This window comes from Falco cherrug, chromosome 9 (assembly GCF_023634085.1).
Source record: "Falco cherrug isolate bFalChe1 chromosome 9, bFalChe1.pri, whole genome shotgun sequence".
Classification (NCBI taxonomy): Eukaryota; Metazoa; Chordata; class Aves; order Falconiformes; family Falconidae; genus Falco; species Falco cherrug.
The window spans coordinates 41937428-41963618 of NC_073705.1; the positions used below are offsets into that span (position 1 = coordinate 41937428).

General features: G+C 41.6%; 1 protein-coding gene across 20 annotated transcripts in view; it reads left to right on the plus strand.

Annotated features, from left to right (window-relative positions):
* Nucleotides 1-26191, plus strand: part of ANK3 (ankyrin 3) — a 374167-nt gene that overhangs the window by 281363 nt on the left and 66613 nt on the right. For 13 of the 20 annotated variants that reach the window (XM_055721313.1, XM_055721318.1, XM_055721322.1 and 10 more), the window contains 7 exons: nucleotides 7691-7789; nucleotides 7879-7977; nucleotides 8378-8473; nucleotides 11517-11589; nucleotides 11797-11859; nucleotides 18998-19121; nucleotides 22101-22203. In XM_055721313.1, coding sequence (XP_055577288.1) covers nucleotides 7691-7789; nucleotides 7879-7977; nucleotides 8378-8473; nucleotides 11517-11589; nucleotides 11797-11859; nucleotides 18998-19121; nucleotides 22101-22203 — 657 coding nt within the window. The remainder of the gene's footprint in view (nucleotides 1-7690; nucleotides 7790-7878; nucleotides 7978-8377; nucleotides 8474-11516; nucleotides 11590-11796; nucleotides 11860-18997; nucleotides 19122-22100; nucleotides 22204-26191) is intronic. The other 7 variants (XM_055721321.1, XM_055721324.1, XM_055721323.1 and 4 more) reach the window with 1 other exon arrangement.

Here is a 26191-nt window from a genome sequence, read left to right on the forward strand (position 1 = left end):
CATGGGACTGCCCCATAGTTGTCAGACAGGGGGGCCAGAACCCATAGGTCGGACAAAGTCATGATGTACTGAAGCAGAACTACTTTGTGGTGTAACTAATCATATGCCTGGGAAATGGTGCGTTATTAATCCTGTAGACCTATTTGGTGAAGAACACTTGCAATGGCTTGTCCTCCTGCCTACCTTGCTAATTTTCTCTCTCTGCTGTAGGAGGACTGTCTGCTCCTCTGGAAGAAAGTTCCCACATCCCTTACAGGATTCTGTTAGAGTGAAGTGAGGTTGATGCTTATTCACTGGCTTCTGCAGAGTCCCACCTCCTGGGTTTGTGCAGCAGTGAGCCCTCCAGGCTCCACACAGTCAGCCACATGGAGGTTGTCTGCCAGATATCTACTCACTACTGCCATATAAGAAAAGTGCCAATGCAGTACCACGTATTTTAACATGGAATAGTTTCTAGATAAACTGATAATTGTCTTGGGTTCCTAAGGAAAGAGCTGAGAAGCTCTGAACTTCTGCAATGAAGGAGGTGTGTTATGCTGCAAGAACTACCATACCTTGACTCGTGTTCTACGCTTGTAAAATAGCAGCTCTGTAGTTACAGGCTCTCTTGTTTATATGGATTAACTGTTCTATGGGAATAAAAGGTCTGTGCATGCTGGCTTTAAAACCAGAGGCACTGGGGAGCAAGATACAGCAACAGCTGGGTTGCCTTCAGAAGCACTGCTGCTTTGCTTGCATGTTTGCACAATGCCATCCAGCATGTCCAGTTCAGATTCATCACTTCAGGCATACAGTAACAGAGATGTGGCCACCTGTGTCTAAAAAGTTAGTGAAGCCACACAGCTGAGAGTGGTGTTATGTTGGGGATCTCTGCTACCAGTAGCATCACCACTAACCTTCTGTTTTCTTCTCTCCATTTCACATCCATACACATAATTTGCCTCAGTTAATTGTGATCTAGATGACTGTTCAGTAGTCCTTTTTTTTTTTTTTACTTTGTTTTTATTTTGTTTGGATTCTCTCCTTATCATATTCCTCATTTTCCCAGGTTAAGTAGGCATCGGTTATGTCACTCCAGCACAGTATCTGTCAATAGAGGGAGAACACTTGATATCTTAGGAGGTTATTCAACTTTTTGAGTAGGGACCAATGAGCTATCATATTCCACCTCTGGTACATGTTCTTTAATCATCATTTATATATAACTTACACTCCCTGTGAAAACATCTAGAGTTTGCTATTCTGGCACAATAGGAGTTCTTGCTCAGGTTCTGAGGGCCACAAACATGGTTGGGGTTTTTCAGGATTACATTAGAGGAGAAGATTGGGCAGAAAAACATTTTCTATCTTGATGATATAACAGGGAAGAAAAACATCCAATGCTACAGAAAAATCTCTTGTGTGGGAGATGAGTTTATATGATTAATATCAGTTCTGGCTTTAAAACTTATGAACATTTTCAAAATTGCTCTCAGACCTGAACCATTGCAACTGTGGTTCTCTCTTGGGGTGATTTCCCTCCCAAGAAGTTTTTTTTCCTGAACTTTGTTGTAGAAAAAGGCATGAAAGGAAGGAATAGCTGCTGGGTTTGAAGTCCATTTATTGATGGTGCTATGGGATCCTTCTGGTTCTGCTGCATCAATTAACTAAATAGCCTCTAATCCCAGAGCTGCAGGAGTCTTAGTCAGCCCTGAAGAGTAAACACCACCAGTTTAGTGCACCCAGTGTTTGAGAGGCCACGAGGCTCCTCGTGCCCCTTGAAGATGAGATTTTATTATGGTTTTAAGTCTAGCCATATTAATCTGAGCTCCAAGTGATAAGGCACAGAAAACACTGTATTTTAATATGCAAGAAGCAAATAATAGAATGGTGGAAAAGTAGCAACACTAAAATGCACTTCAGATGGTGAAGCTTCGAAGCTGCTTCCATTTAGAAAGCTTTAAAAACTGAATTTAGCATTCACAGAAGGCATGTTAGTGTGCTTCTGCAAAGGCAGCAGTTTTTGTCCATTCTGACATTACATTTGTGTGTCTGAATTTATGCATGTTAAAGAGTTTTCGAAGCTGAAACTGTGTTATGCAGTATCATGCCTGATACAAGGAATACTCATAATACTGGGAATTAAAAACCAATCTGAAGCTATGACTGTGAGCAGATACTCCTCTGGTGGTCATGTGTAAAAGCTATACTGGTACATATGATGTTGCTTTTATTGTAGGGCTTTTTTGCTGGGAGTTGGCATGGCTAAATACTATTTCATGGCTTAGCAGGTCTCCACATGTCATTTTTCAACTGTTTATCCTATTGGATAGTGTTATTGTTGGGTACAGTGTTACTGTGATGGGCTGGCAAAGGAAGACTGGTAAGATGGAAGTGCTGTTTCAGCCAGGGATGAAGGAGCAGATTTTGGAGCTTTGATCTCAGTGAAGGTTATTTTAGTCAAACAGATGCTACACTTGGTGTTGGGCCTCTGATGGGGGAATTGATGGTCTCACAGTCCCTGGTTGACAACTGTCTGGCAAACAAAGGCGGCCTTAAACTGTCTTTTGTTCCTAAAACTGTAGTATTGACAGGAAATAATGGTGACTGAGAGGTCACGATTGTTTTTTGCAGGTTGAGCTGGGGCTTTTATTTCAGATTTATTCAGCGAGATTTGTTCAGGTCTGCCTGCCTTGTTCTGACAGGAGCCCCATACCAGCCTGAGTGCTACAACAGTTCATAACAGCAATCCAATTTTTCCATTGGAATATCTAATTTTCAGATGCAGAAAGAAATAGGAAGGAAGCAGGGTGGTTGTTGGGAAGTGCTATCAAGAAAAGTAATTTTAATATAGAATGAACGCTCAAATACAATGTCTTCAGTATATCTTCATGGTACATTATATCTCTCTCCTTGGCTCTTGGTACATGCTCCGTTGTTACCAAGACATTTGTGTGGAAATTTCTAGGCTAATAGTGCGCAATAATTAATGTTTGCAAGATACTGCAACATGTTAGCCCCCGATTCAGCAAAGCAGTGAAGTGTGTATGTACACATAAGTTTGTCCATATCATTTGATCAAGGCTGGATGGCTTCGTGATCTTTGGATCTAGAGCATTTTCTAGCCTTAAGAACAATAATACTGTAGCTTCATTGTCTGACATTTACAGCAGAAAAACAAAAACAGAGCAGCTTGAGAGTCAGCATGACTAGAAAGATGCAGTAATTCAAGCTGTTAAGATTGATGGTTATTGCTGGTGGAGGATATTAAAGTAATTCACTGACATTATAGATAAGGCTTGTGATAATTTCCCTCAAAAGAATTGAAGGGCAAGACAAGAAGGGATGCCTTGTGTTTGTGTTTTCCATTAGAATTGAAAAGTTCAGTATCTCTGATTTTTTTTTTTTCCCTTATTCTTGTGGCTGTTGATAAGCCTTTCCCAGCTGCTAACTCCCATATTGCTGCTCATTCTTCAAAACAGCTAGAAGCAGCATGGCAGCTGACTGCCAGAAGGTGATGCGCTTTAGAGCTGCATTAAACAAAAGCCTCGATTTTCTTGGAAGTAACTTTTTTAATATTAGGATGCCTACTAAGTCCCTTGGCACTTTGCCAGTAAACATAACTGAACCTGAACTGCTGTGTAGAAATATATGTAATTGTGGGGCTGGGTTTTTCTGATTGTTGGGTGAGGGTTCGTAATTATTAGTAGCTTTTGAAGCAAAATATTGTAGCCTCCTGGACAGGTTTCTGTAGAGAATGAAAGTAACAAGCTCAAGTATCCATGAGAATCACTACTTTTATAATCAATTTGGTTGTGTAATTGCAGAATTTGCCAGTTGAAGTGTTTCAGAAAAGTTAACAGAGTATCTGTTTTCCGCGAGGATGTTGGGATACAAATATAAATGTCATACCTTTCTGAGCTAAAGCTAGAAACAGGTAAATGAAGGAATCTGTACTGTAGATGAGAAGCAAAGGATAACCTTTCCAGGTCTCAGGCGTTAGAAGGGCATTTTGCCAAATAGTTTTATTTTGCACAGTGCCTTCACTACAAACATTGCTGACTGTAAACATGAAAGATGTCCCCGGTTGCTGATGAGGTCTAACATACCCGGTGAGATGTGACCCACCATGTCAGACCTCTGTCAATCTGCTGTCAGTGACAGTGTGCTGCATCAGGCACTGCCTCGTTAACCACGACATGACGTGAGATGACCACAGGGTATAGCAAACCTAAAGGAAAGCTCCCAGGCCCCTCCAAGGAGTTCAGACGGGAAACTGGTATTTTGCCACCAGGCTAGCAGGTGCCCACATCACGACTCAGGACGGGTGTGATGCCTGTAGCAGAGAAGCTGGCTTTCAGTGCATGTGCCTCCAGCTGCCGCACCCAGCCAGGCCAGCAGCATGGAGACCTTGAGAGGGAGCTTCCTTCAGCTTCAGCCCTGGCACACCCAGAGCTGTAGCAGGGAGAATAGTGACCGTGTCACCATGGAAATGACATGCTTTCTACCATACATTTGGAGGCGAAAGAGGAAAAGTTTTCACTTAGTCTCTCGTTTAAATAGTAGGCTGGTCAGGGGTGGCAAAGTCCATAATTACTCCTCTAGGCATTTATGAAGGTACCACATGTAAAACTTTGTATATACCATCTATAGCAGGAAATTGATGATGTACTGCAGTATATATCGGGGGGGTGATAGCTCCTTCTTCAGTATTCATTGTTACAGGATGGAGAGAGGAGCCTTTAGAGATCACTTCAAAGGGAAAGTTGAGATCAGATGCCCTTGCCTTTCTGATACTCTCCAGATTTTAAGATTTTAGGGTTATTAGCAGGGGGTTCTCAGCAGGTGGCCCTTTGGATTTCATCTCCCCATTTGGTTTTACGATGTCTGATTTTTATTGACCTTGCAGGTCATGTTAAGATGCCTGTATTTTGAAGGGGGAGAAGGGAATTAAGTTCTTGTGTGAGGAGGTTTCACAGCATTCTTTTTTAAACTGATGTTTTGATAGTTTAGCCATGGCTTTTGAACGTGTAGGAGCAGGGACCACAGAAGCTGCATTTGAGGTACGTGGCTGTGAGCATGCTCAGCATTCTCCTGAAGACTCTGGCCAGTTTAGGGAGCCCTATCGGATTCAGACCCCAGGCCCTGCTAGGAAGTTATTAAGCCAACCCTAAACTAACAGTAACTGTAAGATGAGGTCCAAGTGTTCAGTTCACAGTGATTACGTTTTAGCTAGCGCTCAAGCCTTTACCATTGTGCACAACTATTCTGTGGGAAAAGTTCCTTGTAGTCATCTGTTATCTGATCCAATGTTCATATAAGTCAACAGAAAGTTTAATTCTGCTGATGCCAATGGAATGTGGATCCAGTGCTGTTTCTTGCACTGATTAACTCATCCTGGTTGTCAAAACTAACAGTTTCTTTAGATAGCAAAAGGTACATAATTAACTGAAGAAAAAACACACACTAATTTAAAGTAACTGGCATAGCTATTGTCTCCTAGCATGTGTTAATATAAGTGAAAGTAGGTAATCTTGTGTGAAGTAGGGTCAGAGCCAGAGTGACATGAAGAAAATGGTGTGTCTAAAGCCATGGACACTTCAAACTTCCCTCTACTGGAAACAGTTCACCTTTGAGGCTTTCTTTTTCTTTCTTACTTCTGAGCAGGTTTGACCTCATGGTTTGAACATGTGGTGTAGTGCTAGCTCCTGAACCCCAGGCTGACCTTGGACTTGCCTCCTTAGTGCTTTTGAGCAAGTTGTCTAACCTGGCCACACCTCACAGACATGGATGTACAAATGAAGGATGACAGGCTTCAGCTTTTAACACCCTGTGTGCCTCTACCTCTTGGGCACCAGGCTTCTCATCTCAGAGCGGGAAAGTAAAGGCACTTTTTCATCTTTAATCATTGATGAGAACAGCAGGAGCCTAATCGATACAAGACCAGCCCACCTTTAAGTGTTTCTGCCCACAAAGTTGGCTTTTGGATCTAGTTCCAGCTTGCTCAATACCAAACAATGCATTTTCCTTCTGGCCACGTGGCTCCTTTGGGCTCTACCAGCAGCCAAGACGTGCATCGTGGCCATGCTTCCCCATGTTATAACTGACCTTTCTGCCACTGAAATTAATGATTTCAAACAGCGTCACCTCTTACCCTTTTACGGAAGGCAGAATTCTTTTACATCAACAGCAATGCATGTTTGCAGTGTGTTTTACCATGTGTTTAGTGTATTTGTGTTGCTCGTTATCAGATATGATTTTTACAGCCTAGTAATTGATTTTTCCATGAAAACTGGTAATGGAACATAGGTCCAGTACTGCACTGAAAGTCCCACAGAGTAGCAAAAGGGCATTACACTGGCAGTGTCGTTTCATCCTGCTTGCAAAATAGTGAAGCCCCATGTGAACACTGGCTAAGATGACCTTTCTGGCATCTCAGAGCCCATCAAGTGGGCCCATGAAACCTGACCTTTAAAGGGGCCAGGAATTCCAATGACTCACCTCAGGAGAGCGGGAGGCCCATTAATCAATCTATGTGAGCCAAGCAAAGCATCTGCTGGAAAGTCATCAAGCTATTAGTGTGAGGAGGGGGAGGTTTGGGGGAAAGTGGACTGTCTCCATGCAATGGAGAAAAATAGCAAGTGTCTGTCCTGTTTAGAGGAAGCCATCTCCTAAACTGTATGTTAGTGAGTGCTTTGATTGTCTAGAGCTTAATGATGGTGACAATAGGGTTGAGTGTTTACGGGCAAGAATCAGGTGGCCTGGTGCAAAAGGACCTGGTGGTGTTGGTCAACAGTTGCCTGAACATGAGCCAGCAGTGTGCTCAGGTGGCCAAGAAGGTCAACAGCACCCTGGCTTGTATCCAAAACAGTGTGGCCAGCAGGACAAGGGAAGTGATTATCCCCTGTACTTGGCACTGATGAGGCCACATCTCAAATACTGTGTTCGGTTTGGGCCTCTCACTACAAGAAAGACACTGAGGTGGTGCTGGAGTGTGTCCAGAGAAGGGCAAGGAAGCTGGTGAAGGGGCTGCAGCTCAAGTCTGATGAGGGGCAGCTGAGGGAACTGGTATTATTTAGCCTGGAGAAGTGGAGGCTCAGGGGGGGGCTTTATTGCTCTCTACAACTACCTGAAAGGAGCTTGTAGAGAGGTGAGTGTTAGTCTCTTCTCCCAGATAATAAGCAATAGGACAAGAGGAAATGGTCTCAAGTTGCACCAGGAGAGGTTTACATTGGATATTGGGAAAAGTTTCCTCACTGAACGGCTGCCCAGGGAAGTGGTGGGTTTGCAAACCTTGGAGGTATTTAAAAGACACATAGGTGTGGCACTTAGGGACCTGGGATTCGATGATGTTAAGAGATCTTTTCCAACCTAAACGATTCTATGATTTTATGAAAAAGGTGAGCTCTGCCCCAGAGACCTGATAATCTGACCATTGGAGAGAAAGGCAAATCTTTAACCAACATGGCATGTGTTGAAGATTACAGAAACACAAGGCATTCAGAGATGTTCACAGAGAACAGGACTTGAATCAACATTGATGAGAAGTTTGTTTTTTTCCCAGGGTTGGAGGATTTTCCACATAGGCCAAAGAAATAAAGCTTAACAGTATTTTTGCTGTTTCATGTCTGGGTTTGTTGTTTTTTGGGGTTCTTTTTGTCCTGGGAGATGTGGGGTATTCACATTTACTAATTGCTTATGTTCATTCTAGATGGGATACACCCCTTTGCATGTTGGCTGCCACTACGGAAACATAAAAATTGTTAACTTCCTTCTGCAACACTCTGCAAAAGTTAATGCCAAAACGAAGGTGAGTTTTCTATCTCTGCCTCACTTACTCTGTGGAGGTGGCTTGTGCGCTGTGCCCACTGCAGCCTTTTCCTTTCCCTGTGCCTGCAGAACGGGTACACGCCGCTGCACCAGGCTGCACAGCAGGGGCACACCCACATCATCAACGTTCTGCTCCAGCATGGCGCGGCACCCAACGAACTCACTGTGGTAAGTGCAGAGGGACCACCGCCAGGCTGCTGCTTTTCCCTCAGGTCAGTTGTCCCACCCCGTGTAAAGCATTTGAGCAAGGGAAATGTAAAAAAACTGTGTGTGGTGGGAGAGGAAAAGAGCAGAGGAAGCCTGCTGCCATCACCCCCTTGTCCTCTATGCCATCACCTTTTCCAAAACTAGAATAGCAGACATCTGAAAATATTTTCATTTTCATACCGTTTCTGTAAAGAGTTAAAAACTTAGTTATATATCCTACTATCCAAAATACATTTGTCTCAATTACCAGCATAAAAACATTGATTTGGCCTTTATTGTGCATTCTTCTACAGTTAATTAGCAGCTTCTATGCTTCTCCTTGTTAACATTCAACTTTTGTTATAAATATTTGAATTGCTAGAATGGAAACACTGCCCTCGCCATTGCTAAGCGACTTGGCTACATTTCAGTTGTTGACACATTGAAGGTGGTGACAGAAGAGACCATGACTACAATTGTAAGTACAGATTAGTTCAGCAGTGAATGGAAGAATTTTTCCTCAGCCAGTGTATTCAGCTTTGTTTTGTTGTCTACTGAGATTCCAGTTTAAGTTCCATCCATTTCCTTTTAGCAGTATAAAGTGGATATTACGTCAAACATGAGCAACATATTTTTAAGGTAGTAGACACTGTTAGAACGTATGCAGAAAGAGTACCAACTGAGCACAGAATGGGCAGTGTAAATGACTGCTTATAGCTGTGATGTTTTTCCACGCATCTTGTTTAGGGCACAAACCACACAAATACGGGCTGGTTTGTAGTTGAAAAGACATTCCTGCAGACTTGTGTAAACAGAGGCCGCTTCTGCCTTTTGAGAGGGTTTGCCAAGGGACTGAAGTATAATGGCTTGTATTTGGCCTAAGAGAACCTATTCCAATCTAAAAAGTGGTTGGAATTTACTTAAAAGCACCTCATTGCATAATTTCTGGCATCTTTCAAAAGGTGCTGAAAGGCTGTCTTCTGCAAGCAGCCACAGCCAGCTCCTGCAGCCCCAGCTACCCATTCACCGACACATACATGAAATCCAGCTCATCTGTCTTGCCTCTCAGGAAGGCTTATTGCAGCATTAGGCAGGAGATATTAACTGGACCAGCAAAGGTCAAATATTACCTGCTATCAGAAAAACGCTGATTCACAGAATCCAAGATAATTCTCAGAAAGATCTTTTGTTCACTAATATTTTGCCAAATTGCTCTATGGAGAAAACAGTTTTGTGAGGTGAGGATCCTCCATGCACCACCAGAGTAGTAAAGCAAAAATTGGGATCAAAGAACATAAATTCAGAGCATTGGCTCCAAATCTACTTTTTCTTTTCTGTAACTTCTTTTTCTAATCAAAAAGAGAAGTATGTGCACATATGTATTTTTAGGTGTACCAGAGATGGAAAATAGTAACTGTGTTCCATGTTTTGTCAACACCCCTGTGTGCGGTCTTTTGGTGCAAGCAGGTGGTTGCAATATGATGAGCATTTGGGATGACAGAGAGATTTTAACTCTGCAACTGCATGTGCCTCTTCTTCCTGTGACTTTCCTGGCTGTGGTCTAGAATATAGTACCTTACAGAAAATCCACCACACAAAAGACAAATCTCAGAACAATGAAGTATAAAGGAATATGCCAGAAAATTATCATGTTTTCTTACAGGTTTCTCTAGGTTTTCTCAGGAACACATTTCTCCCTAGAAAGATTCCAGAATAGTTTTCCACAACCTGAAAAATTTGATGGAGGTTATATGGGCATAAATGTGAATGATTTCCTAGTACACAACCAGGTAGCTACAGGAATAGTAAAACCACATTTTTATGCCAAGAACCCTGATATCACAAAGTCATTCTTAGCTTGCAGAACCAAAACACCGGGGGAATTTGTGCTGCATAACATAAGTGACGGATCATTTATGTGCTGTAGAAGAAGAGTAGAGAGATGGTGGGTCAGGCTGTGAATTGCACTAGATGTTAGATGCTGAAAGACCTATACTACCCCAAATACCTACTCTGAAGCCCAGAAATCATGTCCATGAAAATCATAATATGCTGCTTATCAGTCACAAGTGTGTAATTGTCAGTCTTTGGAAGTCTGTGACATGAAAACTGAGTTACAGCTGAGGGTCTTAAAAGCGCAGTTTGACTGCTGAGACTTATTTTTTGAGGCTTGGGGCTGAACAACTCCCAGAAGTAAATTTAATGAAACCAGGGATGAACATAGCTAATTTTACTATAATTTTGCCCAAACATAGATAATAACATCCAGTAGTACTTGAAAAAGAAGTCCTGTGATATTGCTAGTTTAACAGCAGTGTGTTAAAAAGTTTTACAATTCCCACAAAATGAAACAAGTGTGAAGCTTTTTATAAGTTCTGTGATGTTTGAGTATGCAGGAGCTCTTCTGCCTGTATCAAGTGATGGCAGTAGCCCCAGAAACACGAACTGCCAAATAAGTGTTCATGAGGCCAGACAGAAATGGAAATATTTTAAAATAAATGAAAATGGAAAAGTTAGTTTGTTCTCCTGAACTTGTTAATGATTTCTTATTTGTGTATGAAGGGTGAGAAGTGATGTTTGCTAAAGATAATAAAATACAAAACCCCCATAAGGATAGGAGTGATTTTTGGTATGGGGTTTGGGGATTTTTTGTGGGTTTTTTTTGTTTGGTTTGTTTTTTTGTTGTTTCTTTAAATTTCACTGTACTACTTGAATGGTAACTCTGCAGGGTCTCCTGTGTGCCCTAAAATCTTTACCAGTGCTTGTTGTGCTGTACCTCAGCTGGAGGGTAAAATGTGCTTGTGCGGGTCATTCATGAGATACACAGGTATTCTACGAATAGTTTCAGGCATTCATAACTGGGGGTTTTCTGCTTCTAATTTTTTTTTTTTTATATTGGTCTTTGAGTCTGAGTCAATATAAACATCAGAATGAAAATCAACCAACCACTTCTGAGTCTTTCATGCACAAATTCCTTAAGGGGTATCGTTTAGCCTGCATGTGGTTACAATTGTTCTCATTTGTGGGAAAAACACACAATTCATGCTGAGGCATCTCTGAAAAAAATCACACAGATTTAGCCTGTTCCCAAATTGCAGCATTTTTCTAATGACAAAGGATAAATACTTCTCTCAGAGTTTAGTTTAAATAGAGATGACATATTCCTGCTCAAAATTTAGAAGACTATTTAAAGAGTTCTTATTAAACTCCTTAACATGAAACTCTTTTCAGTGTATTTGTTCTTTTGATATCATCATCTTGTAGGCTTTCAGCTCATGCTTTTTCTGCTGTGAAAATGTGAATATAGCTTAAAACACAAATGCGATATTGCTTATTTCTGTAGTCTTTTTTAATGTAAAGTTCAATGCATCTATAAAAAGAAAAGTGAGAAGTTAAAAAAATAAATCTTGTTTTGCTAACTGCAGATAAAAATGTCCTACTTTGCTTGCATTTAAATTTTAAAATAACTATAATGTTAAGAAAAATGTCTGCACTCTGAAATGATTTTTTTTCTTTGACAGACTGTTACAGAAAAGCACAAAATGAATGTACCCGAAACCATGAATGAAGTTCTTGATATGTCTGATGATGAAGGTATTAAAAAATAATAAAAAAAATCCTGCTGCTTATTTTTCAGTCTTTTGTTGCTGTAAGAAATGTTTGTTTAAAAAAAACAACAACCAAACAATACTAGCTGCATATGGTCTTTGCACATTTGTTATTGTTCTACATTGATTGTTTTGTTGACACATTGATAATCTATGCTTTTATTTAATTATTTTGTTTATTTAAATCATGCAGTTCGTAAAGCCAATGCCCCTGAAATACTCAGTGATGCTGAATATTTGTCAGATGTTGAAGAAGGTACTTGTGCATTTTTTTATTGCAGTGATATTTTACTTAAACCTCTTCCTTTCATCTCATCTGTCTGAAAATTAATCCTTTCAGATAATTTTCTTATTATCCCACTAACAATAATTTCTGCTTTACAATTAAGAATGCTTTCAGAAAATCTTTGAGCTATTGTTGATAATCTTTAGCTTTTTCTTAATTTCTTACACCCAATTTTTTAATCAAATTACCTCCACTTTCCTGGAATAGTCCTTTTGCTGCTGCTTCTATGAAGTGGAGAGTTGTTTTGTTATTGTAACTGAAAAATTAAATATTGGACCAAAAGGTCAAATATCAAAACACTTTGGAAGAAACAACTGACAGCAAATGTGAACAGCAGAACAAATGAGTGGTTTTTTTGTTGTTTTTTTAAATTCTGATGTGAATTCAGCTCTGAAATGGTTGATTAACATTAACATAGTGAACCCTTAGCCTGGAACAAAGTATTTTCAGGGGTTTTGGGGTTTTGGTTTTAGGTGGGTTTTTTTGTTTTGTTGTTGTTGTTTTTCTAAATAACATTTCTGTTACGACATTCAGTAAAAACACATCAGATTACTTTTGCCTTGAATAAAGAGGGTGCTGCACTGGACTGAACATGTTGGTGTTTGTTAGCGTTAAGGAAGTACCTTGTAGCTGAGATTTCATCTGCGTCATTCTGCAGAGTGGCATGAGATCTGTAAGTGGCAATAAAGCCCTCTGTTTTCAGCACCTCTAAACAAGTCTCCTGAGCTATGGGCTCTAGCAACCTGCCCATCCCAGCTCTCTCCTTGGTGCTGGGCAGGTTTGACACAGCTTCAGTGGTCCCCAAGTACTTAAAACTGCTTTGGCAACGGCTTCCGTCTCCTCTACCAATGCCCCTGTTCGGTCAGACAGGCCCTGGTTTGGATGTGCAGGGGTCTGTGTGAATTTCACCAGGAACTGCAGGTTTCCAGAGGCCACAGCACAATTAGGTTCCCAGGTGACATTCAGAAATAGGAAGGTCTTGGGTTGATGAGGAGGATGGCAGTGTCCTGAGGGCATTTTTGTGATTCCTGATTCACTCGCATTAGAGCTGCAGTTTTTTCTTCTCTAGGATGAAAAAAAGCGAATGGGTTCGATTTTCTTGTACTTTAGTTCATCTGTCTTTCTTCATCCCTAGTGATGTATTTACTTTTAGTTTTTACAGCATTTAAGCAGTACCGTGTAAAATATTTAGCAAAGTTCATTGTGTACAGCTTTTGTTCAATTCATGCATTGAGGTTTGTTTTCATTTTGTCAATGTGTTCCTATTGCTGCAGTTCCCAATGAATAGTGTTCTTACTGTACACCTGTGTTTTCCAAATAACTCTCTTAGACTATTGTACTGCTCAAAATACTGTACTGTTTTAACTGATTGGAACACTGATGATGCAATGTTAGTTAACAGAGCAGTAATGATTGCTGTATCCCTCTGCATGGCGTGTGGTGAGGAACAAGATGAGAAACGTTCCTATATGGAATCTCGATATTAGAATTGAAGATATACAACATGTTTTTTAATGTATGGGATCATTTTTAAGGCCAACTCTCTGGAAGGCTTTTATAGTCACTATTTCTCAGTTTAACAAAACCCAAACCAAACCCCAAATTAAGAATGCAGGTAATACTATCAATTCCTTGCCTAGAGACTGCATTCTGCACCCAGGTTGTTACTAGGGGAATTAAGAGACTGGTTTATATATAACAGGGTCATTTTCAAACCTAGCACTGAAAGGGACCTTTCAAATCGAATAATAGGTATTTTATTAACCTATGCTGAAGCATTCCAGTGTGTGAGACATCTGATGAATTACAGGCTTTGAGGTAATAACAACTGGCCTGTCTCTCTTTCCTGACTTGCACATCTGTAAAGAAAATATACCGATGCCCATCCCCACAACTCCTCAGTGTTGGTAGGGTATTTATATACAATGCAATCACTTATGCCAGTCAAAATGAAGATGTTCAAGGTGGTAATGCATTCTGACAAATCTCATAGCCAGGGAGCTGATTTCCAAGTGAGACAAGGGCACAAATTTACTACTCAAATCCAAGTTCTCCCTCACTTGGCTAATGTTCATGTCATCAGCCAAATCTTCAGTGAGAGAAACTTGTTTAATGATTTCTCAATATGCCACAATCCTCAAGGATTCTCTCATAGGAGAAATTGAAGGCTTGGAACATATTGTCTCAGAGCTCAGAGACAAATCTCAGGAAACTGTTTCCGTGTGTTTATGTCTTGCTGTGCCTGCTAAATAAGTATTTACATGGAAATTGTGTAATTTCTCTTCCCTACTGAGGTCAGTTTGGTTTGCAGTCAGACTGGTTGAGAGGAAAGATCTTTTCTTCCTTTTCCTAGACTACTCTGGCAAATCTGCTCAAATGAGGTTAAGTGCTGGGAAACTGCTACACCACAAAAAAAAGAAATTATGGGTTTTTTTTTAAAAAAAAAAAAGTTAACATGATTTTGTGGGGGGAAAAAAAATCAAAGCTTATTTTTGTATGTAGCAGAAAGTTGACAGAAGACTATAGAGTAATTCTGATGCGCACTGAACATGTGCTCTACTTTTAAGGAGATTGCAAATATTATAAATGTGAAACCTAAGACTGCAAGAACTGGGTCTTTCCTCTTACTGTCTCCAGATGTGAGCCCACACCCTATGCCCTGTTGAGCTGGAAGCCCCAGCAGTGTGCCCTGTGGCCACGGGGCTGGCAGGGACACAGGAATCAGCCATGCTAAAGCACAGCCTGAGAGTCTGTGGGAGGCCCAGAGGGAACCCCCTCCTCTGCAGTCGCATGCTCAGCCTTGGAGCATTCCTCCAGGTGCAAGAGCTTTAATCTGGTGGAGGAAGCTGGAGCCCTGCTGCCACAACCCAGCAATGAGCTCTGTCACAACAACCCTCCCAAAAGCTGCTGTGGCTATGCCAGAGGTGAAGGGACAGCAAGCAATGGAAGCTGATACAAAAAGGGGTGAGACTGTGTGAGCAGTGAAGGGGAAAAAAATTCCAAAAAACAGCTCAGGTGTTGAGAATTTAGGCAGTCATTGTCAAGAAATATTTACTGTTGAGCTTTTAATTTTTTTTTATTTGGTCTTCACTGGATAACAAACTTTTGGGTGTAAATAAGGACACTGTTTCAAACCCATTTAATGGAGATTCCTCTCTCAGTAGGATCAAGTATCATGCTAATCAATCCCTGGCAGATTAGACAGATGTCCTAGCAGGACAAGAGTGCATACTGCCTGACCCCTGAGGAGGTGCGGAGACACAGCAATTTAAGTGCATTTAAGACAGGTCAGAGCATCCCCATGCATATGAAAGTCTGTTACAGATCATTTTAGGAGGGGCTTTCATTTATTATCTTTTTATGCTTAAAGTTTCCTGAGTTTCTTTGTCTCCATAAAATTTCACAGATTCATAAAAGTTTCAGTGGTTTGGTATTGGCTTTTCTCCATATTTGTGTGAAACCAAAACCTTGGCTACAATACAAGCATCCTGCTCTTCCCTGTGGCTGTACCCCTTCTGCCATCGGGCAGCTCTGGACAGGCTGTGAAGAGGGAGTGGCAAAAACTTGAGGAATCCTTAGCAAAGCCAATGACAAATGTCCGTTTGGATCCCAGGCTATGATTATAAATTTTGCTTGGGACTTTTCCCAAGCCACATGATGCCTTCTCTCCCGCTGCCAGAGTGCCTGTATTTCTCACTGGCTTCTAAAGAGAGCACCTATCCTGTGCTTTTGCAATTTCCAGCTGTAGGAGACATTCTGAGGGATGAGAAAAATGGGGAGAAGATGGGAAAATGTAATGAGAGGTATGGAAAAGCTTCCCAGGGAGAAAAAGAGTAAAGAGAGTAGGATGACTATCCCAGAAAAAAAGCACTGAATGAGGCTAGAAGTGTAAAATAGTGGGTGGCAAAATGAGCAATAATGCTTGCTGCCTCTCCAGAAGTCCAAGAACAGGGGGCATCAGTGAAACCAGCGAGAGGCAGATCCGACTCAAAAGGGCCGCTCTTTCTGCAACAGGTAGTTGAACTGTGTGAGTCCTTGCACACATCCTTGGTGTGGGGAATGCAAAAAGTTTACCTGAGTTCATAGTGTAACTGGAAGAATTTAAAAAAGGAAAAACACCCACCTGCTCATGACTATACAAACCTCTTGCAGGTTTAGAAAATATGCGCTTAAATCACTGCCAGCTAGAATAATGTCCTGGAGGACTTTCAGTGTTTCATGTTATGTTCTTGTGTGGCTGCTGTCAGAGACAAGGTATGCTAGAACTGATGTGCCTTTGCTTTGACCTGCTGTTCTTTCCTGGATTTTGAACAGTTTCCAATACTTGTGATAGCTACATTTGCCCCCTATTAACAGGGACATCCTCTTTCTCCACACCTATTATGAAGGGAAGGATGGCAACTGCAGCAAAGCCATGCAGTATTCTCTTTCTTTGGCCTTTTTTTCATCGGGGCTTCACTTTTCTGGGCATTTCTCTATTGTTTGCATTCGGAGATTAATTTTTTCTTCACTTTTCTGTGGGACCTCTCTGCAGGAATACAGGATGCTGTAAGTGAGCAAACACTGTGCTCCTCACCTGAAAGGCAGAGGATTAGGCTGTGGCGCCTAATTAAACAGAGCGGGATTGCTGAAACGTGCACCACCCTTTTTGCTCCAGCCTCCCACGATCACGAAACAATGTCTGGAATTCTTTGAAATTACCACTCCTAGATGCAGCTTTTCCTTTGATGAGAGCATTTCATCAGAGTAATCCTGCTCTGGCTGGATTAGCTGCAGAGCAGGATAACATCTAATGTATTTTGCAGCTCGACTGGAATAGTGTTGTTTTTTTTGTTCTTTAATCGTTCTCCACCTCGAAATGCCTCGCCTGCTCCTTACAGTGGCGCAGGTGGTGTAAGGGCAGAGGCTTCCCCGTTCACCGGTCCGGTTAGTAGCTGCCTCCAGCCGCCCGTACCCCCGCCCTCTCCGGGGCTGTCCCACGCTCCTGCATTTTCCCACTGGCCGCACCACCCCTCGCTTGCGGGCGGCGGAGGCCGTGGGGGCAGCACCCGGGACCGGCGCGGGGGAGCGGGCAGCGGGCCGGCGGGGGGCAGCGGGCCGGCGGGGGGCCCGGGCCCGGCCCCGGCGGGCGGAGCGCAGCGCCCTGCCCCGCAGCCCCGCGCTCCCTGCTCAGCCCCGGCATCAAGTTACAGCAAACCTACACCCTCGCAGCACCCCTATTTACATACAAATAACCGGAGTGCCTGCCTTTATGTCACCATCCGAGAGGCTTGCCAAGGGAGGCTGTAATCCAATCAGCAGAAGCTTTAAAGGGATGTCTGCAGAGTGATTAAAAGGGGATTATTTTTTTTTAAAAAAAAAAACCTTAGTCATTATTTTTCATTTTGTTTCATATTTGCAAAGAACTTTGATCTGAGTTGAGCGGACCAAGATGCACGTGTTCTAAAATACATACGAAGAGATCAAGGTGTTAAGAAGATCTCAGTTGTGTGGAAAGCGAATATGACCCACAGGGGTTAGTTTGCTTGTGCTGGTTTGGAGATTAACTCTAAATCACTGCTTAAGGACTAATAGGACTAATAGGAATTCTTGGAAACACCAGGGAAAATATTCTTATAGACCAGGCTGGTGAAAATGGCTTTCCAAAACAGTAAGACTTTTTTAAAGTTTAACTTAATATATGTTGTTTCTGTTTCTGGTTTTTTTGAATGCTTTCTGGTGTATTATGAACATTTGAGCTTTTAAACTGTTGCTTAAAATACTGGTTGTTGCTGGGCTCCAGGAGAAAGTTGGTGTGTGTGTTTGCCGTTTGCAAAGCGGTAGCTGAAGGGGTATTTTTAGAATGGATTGTTAGTTTAACACCAGAGCTCGCCTGTGGTTTCCTGAGTGGGGTGAATGGAAACTAGCCTGACCTCCTTGAATGAAAGTGGAAAACGTAAGGCTGGGGGTGCGGAGTCACTTACCTTCCAGAACACGCTGTTGAACTTCTCTGTTGTGCAACTTTTACACACCTAAAACGCGTTCGCAACAAAGGAGGAGAGCGTGAACGGTCGGCAAGTAACGAGCCTGCAAGGAGCTCGCCCTGCTCCGCGTCGTGGAGGGAGCGGGGTGGGGGGATCCTGCAGCCGCGAAAGGCATATTTTGGACTTGCTCTGTCAATGCAGGAATGTAGGTTTGCATGATGTAATGGCATGCAAATGCTCCCGGCGAGAGTGAGCCGCTCCGTTAACCCTTTGCGGCCTCTGCCCTCCTCTCCGAAGATTTAACTTTGCTGCCTTTCATTTTTTTTTTCTAAAAAAAACCAAGCCCCCAACCACCTCCTGCTCCGCGGTGCCCGCGTCCCTCGCGGGGCTTTGTCCGGCTGCGGGGCCCCGCCTGCCCTCGCCCCCCGCTGCCGCCGCAGGGAAGGGCCTTCGGGAAGGACCTACCTTCGGGAAATCTACCTGGGGGTGGGAAGAAGGTGATAAAAAGAAAAAAAAAAAAAAAAATCCTCCCCCCCCCCGCCCCCTACATTTAAGGAGAGCCGCCTCTTTTACTCAGCGTCCATCCAAGCTTGCTGCACTTTTCAGTACTGGTGGGCAAACAGGCTGTAGCTCTCACAGCCAAGTTTTGGATTTTTTGTTGTTGTTTTTGGGTTGTTTGTTGTTTGGTGGTCGTTTGTTGGGTTGGTTGGGGTTTTTTTTTCAGGTTTTTGGTGGTTGGTTGGTTTTGGTTGGTTGGTTGGTTTTTTTTCTTGCGTACAGAATAACCTAACTGGAGTTTGTCAGCTCAGGCATTTTGGTAAGAGAAGCAAAAGCAAGTGCAATGGTGCAAAGTACAGAGGAACCCTTTAGCTTGCTGAAGGCAAAAGTCATCCCTCGTATAACTTTATTGGATTTACATCAAGGTTGAGTTTTGTTTCTTACTTTTGCCCCCAATAAAATTATTTTCTCAGGCCTGTTCAGAGGGTGGATAATTGACGTACTACATGGAAAGAGCCTTAGGGAAAGTGGGGGTGACAGGATTGATTCCTTGTTGGCGAGCAGAGGAGGGCGTTATGACTTACTAAGCACACAAACATTTACAATACATGTAGCTTCTGATTTCAGCCTGGCTTTTGTACTGGCAGGTGAGGATGCAATGACAGGGGATACGGACAAATACCTCGGACCCCAGGATCTGAAAGAGCTGGGAGATGATTCTTTGCCTGCTGAAGGGTACATGGGCTTTAGCCTGGGAGCCCGCTCCGCCAGGTATTGTATTTGCCATTTCTCGTGTTTGCGTGTCACCACAGTTACAAGTTCTTACTAACCAAGCGTGTTCTTTCACACAAAGCTGGAGACTATTTCGAAACAAAGTAGAGGGGGTGTACTTCTGTGTTACGATAATATTGCGCCTTTAAAACATACGTTCATTGCAGTTTTATTTCATATTCTTTATTCATGTTGGCTTCTTATGGCAGTGATACAGAAAACTAACTATTCACTTTTTCTGGTATCTGCTCATGCTCTGAACATCTCCAAGGCACCTCTCTGTTAGCAGTTTGCAACTGGTCTAGAAACTGATACAGAGCAGCCAGCAAAACCAGGTTTTTTTTCACTACTGCTGGTCAGATTGATAGTGGCATTGAAGTGTTCCTCAATGGACTAATTCAGCCAAAGAATGTAAATGCCAGAAAAACTGAATTACAATCATTTTGCTATTTTGGTGCTTTTATTTCTTTAAAGGTGCTAGTGAGTAATCCAACTGAGATAGCCATTATTAAAGAAAAATGCAACACACACACACACACCCCACCACCCCCCAAAAAAAGAAAAGAAGGCAGGTGAACCCTGAATTTGTTGTAGGGTTTCGTTTGACAGGGAGCGGATTACACGTTACAGAATATAGGCCTATGGTTCTGTGAATGTGATAAAATACTCTAAACTAAATATAACTTCTGACTAATGTTTATTTCAACTCCAGGGTTTCTAGATTAATGTTTTAGATTTAATTTTTGAATCTTGCTAAAGCCTGCAATGTGCGTTGCTCAAAACAATTAAAGCTGTATGAGCAGAGATTACTTCCATAGCTGTGGACTTGCAATGTATTTACTGACAGTTGAATTGTACTGAAGCTAATAATTAAACCTCATAAGCTGGAGCCCTAAGGACTTTTTCCTATGCTGTAGTTTAAAGAACTGTTTTAAAAAGTGTGTTCATTGTCTAACAGCAAATGGCAACTCCCATAAAGTAAAGCTTAGATGTCTACCCTTCAGTCTTGTTTGCTATGGTCGCATTAGAAATGCAAGCATGCAGTGCACATTTGCTCTTTAGTAGTGCCCAGCCATGTTTTGCTTCATTTACAGTTTTTAGGTAAGTTAATAAGTATTTATGTGATAATACATTCACGAGGAATGCCAAAATACATTTAAATAGTCCATTAGCTAGAAAATCAGCTAAACAGGTCTCAAGAGAGAATCTTATGTCTTTGTAAACGTAATTAACAGAACTTTAAACAGAAGCTGGTGTGAGCAAGGTCATACAGCACTATAAGATGTGGTCAGTCCTGAAGTCCTGCAGTGGTGATGGAGAGGGAGTGCGCCTTGTGTACAGAGCTGGGCACTGATTTACAGGACACATTTTACTCATTCCAGTGCTCTTCCCACACATGGCTAAATTCTCACTGTGCAGGTGGGAGAGCAGGATTTCAGAGTCAGAGATCTGTTAGGTAGACCTGAGGGTTCAACCTCATGTTTTCTGTGAGAGAAATCTAACGTTCCCATGCTTCTGATTTTAACAGTGCCATTACTATTTGTTGCTGCGTAACTCATTTTTTACATTGCACATGTTATGCTCAGAGGAGACAAATACAGTGTTTTTCCTGAGAAGTATTTTATTTAGCAAAAAGTATTCTGTGGATGTATCTTACTACGAATTCTGAGTGTAACATTAAGAAATAAACACATTAAATATATAAGCCATCCAGCCATAACATCTTGCTTTTCCTGTCTGATTCTTTGCTTTCTATTTCTCCTGTTTCTTTTCCACTGTAAATTGCTTTAGTCCAAAAGTCAGGTAAGAAGGCATGGCATCGTGTTACATCTTTCTGCTGCTGCCATTGCTCATCTTCATTTTATTCAGCATTGGAAAGTAACATGCTTTTATTTTGGGGCAGGGGGGGTGGGCTCACCCTTAGAGAATATCCCTCTGTTATAACAAACATAACTTGATTTCTTTATGCCCTTTGTCAAGTAGAAGTCTGCTTAACATAAGCCTACAGTGTGTAATTAATACCCCAGTTCTGCTTCCAGCACAAGGAGGAAAGTGTGCTAAGGGACTAGAAAAGTTTGATTAGCAACTACAAAATGCATGGAAACAAGTTGTAAAGTTTTGAGTCTGAAAAGTGTCGCTAGTTCAAAATTGTAATATGTTGTTGGATGTTGCTTTTTATTAAGTCACGTTTTCTAATACTTTATTTTTTGTCACGTAGCAAGCATGTCTAGGCCTGCAGCATGTTTTTAGCACATACCATAATGTATCTTCCAGGGTTAAGGGTAACACACTCCTATGTTGATTTAATTGCAACACATTCAGAGTGATCATAGTTATTTCTAAACAGTCTAACATGCACAAGATAATCCCCATAGCATCGGAATCTATATTTGATAATCTATAAGCAAATTTTTTTCCTTTCTGTATTTCATTTCAAAATTATTATCCTTTTTTCTAACTAAATGTTAGTGTTAAATGTAAAAAACTAGGTGTTTATAACAAAGTCAAAAGTGGTTCAGCCACGAAGACAATGACAACACATACAACTTGCTCTTAGTTAAACCTGCTTCAGCAAGCTGAGCCATGTGGGCAGGTGTCGTAACCTACCCACAGCTCCCCTGGGGACCTGCCCTCATGGGTATGGGTGTCCTCTCAGAATTAGGGCTTGAAGACATTTATCAGAGCTCATCTAAATACTTGAATATACTTTTCTAGATTTATTTTAAAGCCACAGCATTACTGCCAAAGCAGTAAACATCTATTATGATTTTGCTTATGTGTTTTATAGGGAAGAGGATATCTAACTATAGTTGAATACTTATTAATCCACTTTTCCCCTCGTATTTATTTCACAGATTATGTACAGTTTGCCATTTTATGCTATCCCTGGAAGTTGCATGTATTAATTTTTTTTTATTTTTATTTTTTGTTCATCTCATTGTCATCTGCACTTTCTATGATAAATGGTAAATACAACAGCCTCCGCTCCTTCAGTTCGGATAGGTCCTACACACTGAACAGAAGTTCTTATGCCCGAGACAGCATGATGATCGAAGAACTGCTGGTACCAGCAAAGGATCAGGTATGTGCTCCGTCTCTGTCACCAGGTATTCATGCCCCTCCTTTATAGGGGATGACAGTCTGCAGCCCTGAGCTGTGCTTGCAGACTGTCACTGTTCTCTTTACTATTGAAAGGGAGGATAAAGGAGCTGAGAGAAAGAAATTATCATGGGTTTACCACATTGTAGTTTTGATCCTGCAAGAGACAGGGTGATGGGGTTCTGAACCAAAAAAGTCTTTAAGGCACCAGTTACTTTTCTGAGTGTGGGGTTGTCCAATGAATTCAATGGGAGCATCTGTGAGCTTCATGTTACGTGTATCCTTAGATAAGCTGGGAGCAATGTGTTTTACACTAAGCAACCTTTGTCTGTACTCTGTAGCCCAGGGATTATGTTCACCCATTCTGTCTGCATGGAGGGGACTCCAACTGCTGTCTTTGTTTTTCCACCCTTGAGAAGAATTTGGCCTTGTAAAGGTTGAGCTATTATGCACTAACTACTTCATGTATCTTCCAAACATTTGTGCAATGAGTAATACCACAAAAGCAGAATCTTTTGACCTAGTTATAGTGTGGGGAACTCTTTCCAAAAGCTAATGCTCATGATGATGGGGTACCATATGCTTTGTTTGTGAGTTCCTTGGCATTTGGTTTGGTGGTAGATTGCTTCAGATTTTTAGATCCAACTGAAATACTCAAGAGTTTCTTGATACACAGAAGCCAGAGATCTGCTAGGAAGTTGAATAAAAAATCACATAGAAATCTTTACTTGTGAATTAAAGGACTGTGGAGTGGAACTGTTGTTTATGTCCTGGAAGAGCATATGGTGGATTGTAATGAAACAGAGATTTTCTGCTGCCATTTTCACACAGTTACCTCTCAGCAGCAACAAGTATTACTGCATGGGGGCTTATGATCTCAGAGGGTGCTTTCATGGGGGAAAGGGTCCACAGAGCAGGACTCACGCATTGTAAGCATTGACTGTATTAGTCTGTAAATTCTAGTGTAGTATAAATTATCTGGTTTTACTACAGCTTTTGCATACAGCTTTGGTAGCATTATAACAATGGCAGAAAGTGGATTCTGTCTTTAGCAGCTGAATATTTATTATTAGGTTATTACTTTGAGGTGAAAAGCTGTAAACACTCAATAACCTTGGTTTGCAACAGCTAGCTAGGGAGAATTTCTGAACATTGCATAGCAGTAATTTTCTTGCTTTTGTTTGTTCTGAATTCAGAAAATAAAACCCGCAACTACTGGCACTGGGAACAAGAAGTGGTATTTCAGGCTGAGAACATAAAGTTACTTTGACACTTCCTACTCCTAAACTTTCATTAATACTTCTTGATATGATGGAAATTTCAGAGGAGAGAAAGACTCTTCAGTCTGAGAACGTTACATTGTTTTATGGTTCTGGCCATTTTTGTGATTACTGTCAAAGCAGACAGCATTGATTTAGCACTTAGGGTGCATCTGATCACATAACAAGACTTAAAACCAGGACTGTGCTGAATAACTCTTTAAACAACATTGTTGAAAGGGTCCACCATTAACCTGGTTTGTATTAGAAAATTCCACTAGAAAAATAAGAATTACTTATCTGTACATGGACGTGTTGCAGTGAGACCACATCATGTACAGAAGCTCTACTTTAGGGCAAACTTCATATTCTCTACAAGTGATCGTGGACCTCACTTTTATGGAGGATCTGTTGTAGTGCTGGCTCTTGAGCTGAGAAGGTAACAGCTATGAAAACCTTCTAGTGCTGGTGCTGAGCAGTGCTGTAGGCTGCTTTCATTGCATTTATAGTCTCCATAGTTTTGTGATTCCAGTTTTTGTCCAGCAATGATTGTGTAATTAATTATTGCAGTTCAGCGCTTGTCCAAATTTGTCATCGAAAATGAAGCCAGGCTGGAGGCCTGGCTGACAGTCTCGTTGTAAATGTTATTCTACTCTTAATCCTCTAGACAAACTTCATGTTTCTCAAGTCCAGGGGGGATCAGGAGAGGTGAAGGTGGTAATGGAAGGAAATGTCAGTCCTGTCTTAAGAGGTTACTCAAACCATGTTCCCCTGAAAAACAAAGGACAGTAAAGCAACAAACTACCTTAATTAAAAAGGGAGCCTAGTTAAAATGTCTGCTATGGCTTCTGCAAACCTTAAGTCCTGACAAAAGATATATCCATCTTCTGGAATTCCTGTGTTCTTCAGCCCAGCTCAGACCTATGGTGGTAAGCTTTACAGCTCTTTGGCTGAAGCTGGAGGAGTGCATTTGTACCCCTGCCTCTCCTCTTCCCATCCCTCCCTCTGTACTTACTGGCTTCTAGAGAATCTCTGCTATGGCAGTAGAAAGCAGGGGAAAAAACCACCTTGTGTTCCAACAGTGGAATTCACAGGAACAAAGATAGTTTTGGGTCAAAACCAGTATCCTAAAAGTCCATCTGCAAACTGATAGGAGTTAAGGCTGTTTTGGGGTATCACACTACTCAAAGGAGTGAGTCATTGCCTACCTGCATATTCCGTTTCTCTTCTTTTGTAAACCTAAGACCTGTCTGGAGTTAGTGGCAACAGCAAAGTCTCAGAGCAAAGGGAATTCATTTTATCACAAATATAAGTATATAAGAGTAAGAGTCATTTGTCAACCTCTTGATTAGGTTAAAATAGAAGAACTTGTGGCCACCTCTCCCCAAGATCACTGGGAGACTTGGGAGTCTAAAGAAAATCAAACGAGGAAGACTTGAAATCAATCTTTACTGAACCTGACTGCCAACGTGACACATTAAATATTAGAGAAGTATTTCTAATAATTCCCTGAGAAGTCACAATATTCTCCATTGTTTGCATCAAGTGGTTTATTGCTGACCCTGTTCAACGGGGAAGTCTGAGTCCGGGCCATACTGTGCCTGATAACCTGGCTGGAGCAAAGTTAAAATTTCTGTGTTCTGATGCATGTCAGGATGGATGCAAATCAGACCAAATCTGCATTACTTTCTCCATGGAATAATTTACATCAGCCTCTGAATTTAATCAGCCAAAGGCAGGATGAATCAGGCTGTCTGTTACATAGCAGCTTGCTGAATCTCTTCTGTCTGGATAAATTCATCTGGAAGGAAGAACAAATTCTTCTGTTTGCTGAACTCTGATATTACATAGCCCGGATATTCAGTTATGCAACCAGCAGGATCCTTGGCAGCAGAACCATCACTATTTTTATACATACATTGGTGTCTAACGAGGCCACGCCCTTTAGCAATGCATATTTAATCTCCCTTGGTCCAGGGAGGTAACACTGGGACCTGACCAAACACAGGATGATTCCTGTGATTCCATGTCCCTGATGATGTACAATCTTCTGGACTGCTTAGGTTGTAACTTACACAGGAAGATCTTTTTGCCTGCCTGGAAAATCCAGCACCTCAACAGACTGACAAAATGAGATCGACAGATGTGTGCTGCATGTAAGATGCATGTGTTCAGCTGCTAACTTTTCATACTCTGTTTCTTTGCCAAAATTATTGGCTGCAGGCTTCGTGGTTTTGGTGGCTGCAGATATGTCCAGAAGATCTGTTTGAGTGCACTTTGTCAGAAAGGAATGCATCAAAAATAGTCACCTGATACACAGTGTCTTAGGCCACAGCAATAGACCGAGGAACCCTATGTGGTGTGTGTAGGCAAACATACAGCAACTTGGTGAGCACAGTGGCACCTCTATCTAGCATGGATTATTTCAGGGTGCCGGTATTCCCTTGGAAATTATGTGGCCTGACATTTAGTTTTCTGTATCATACTGTTGAAGGAAATTTAGCATTTTTCATCTGTTACAGCAAACATGATACCACATTTATTTGTTAACAGATGTGTCCTATTGCATGCCTGGACCTCAGTGCAGCGAAACTGCTATGGCTTAGCATGCGTTTGAATGACAAACACTAAATTGGGTTGTTCTTTTTTGCACATTTCTTAGGTTTCTTTCTTTTGTCCAATTTTTGATGATGGTGTTATTCACTGATCAAA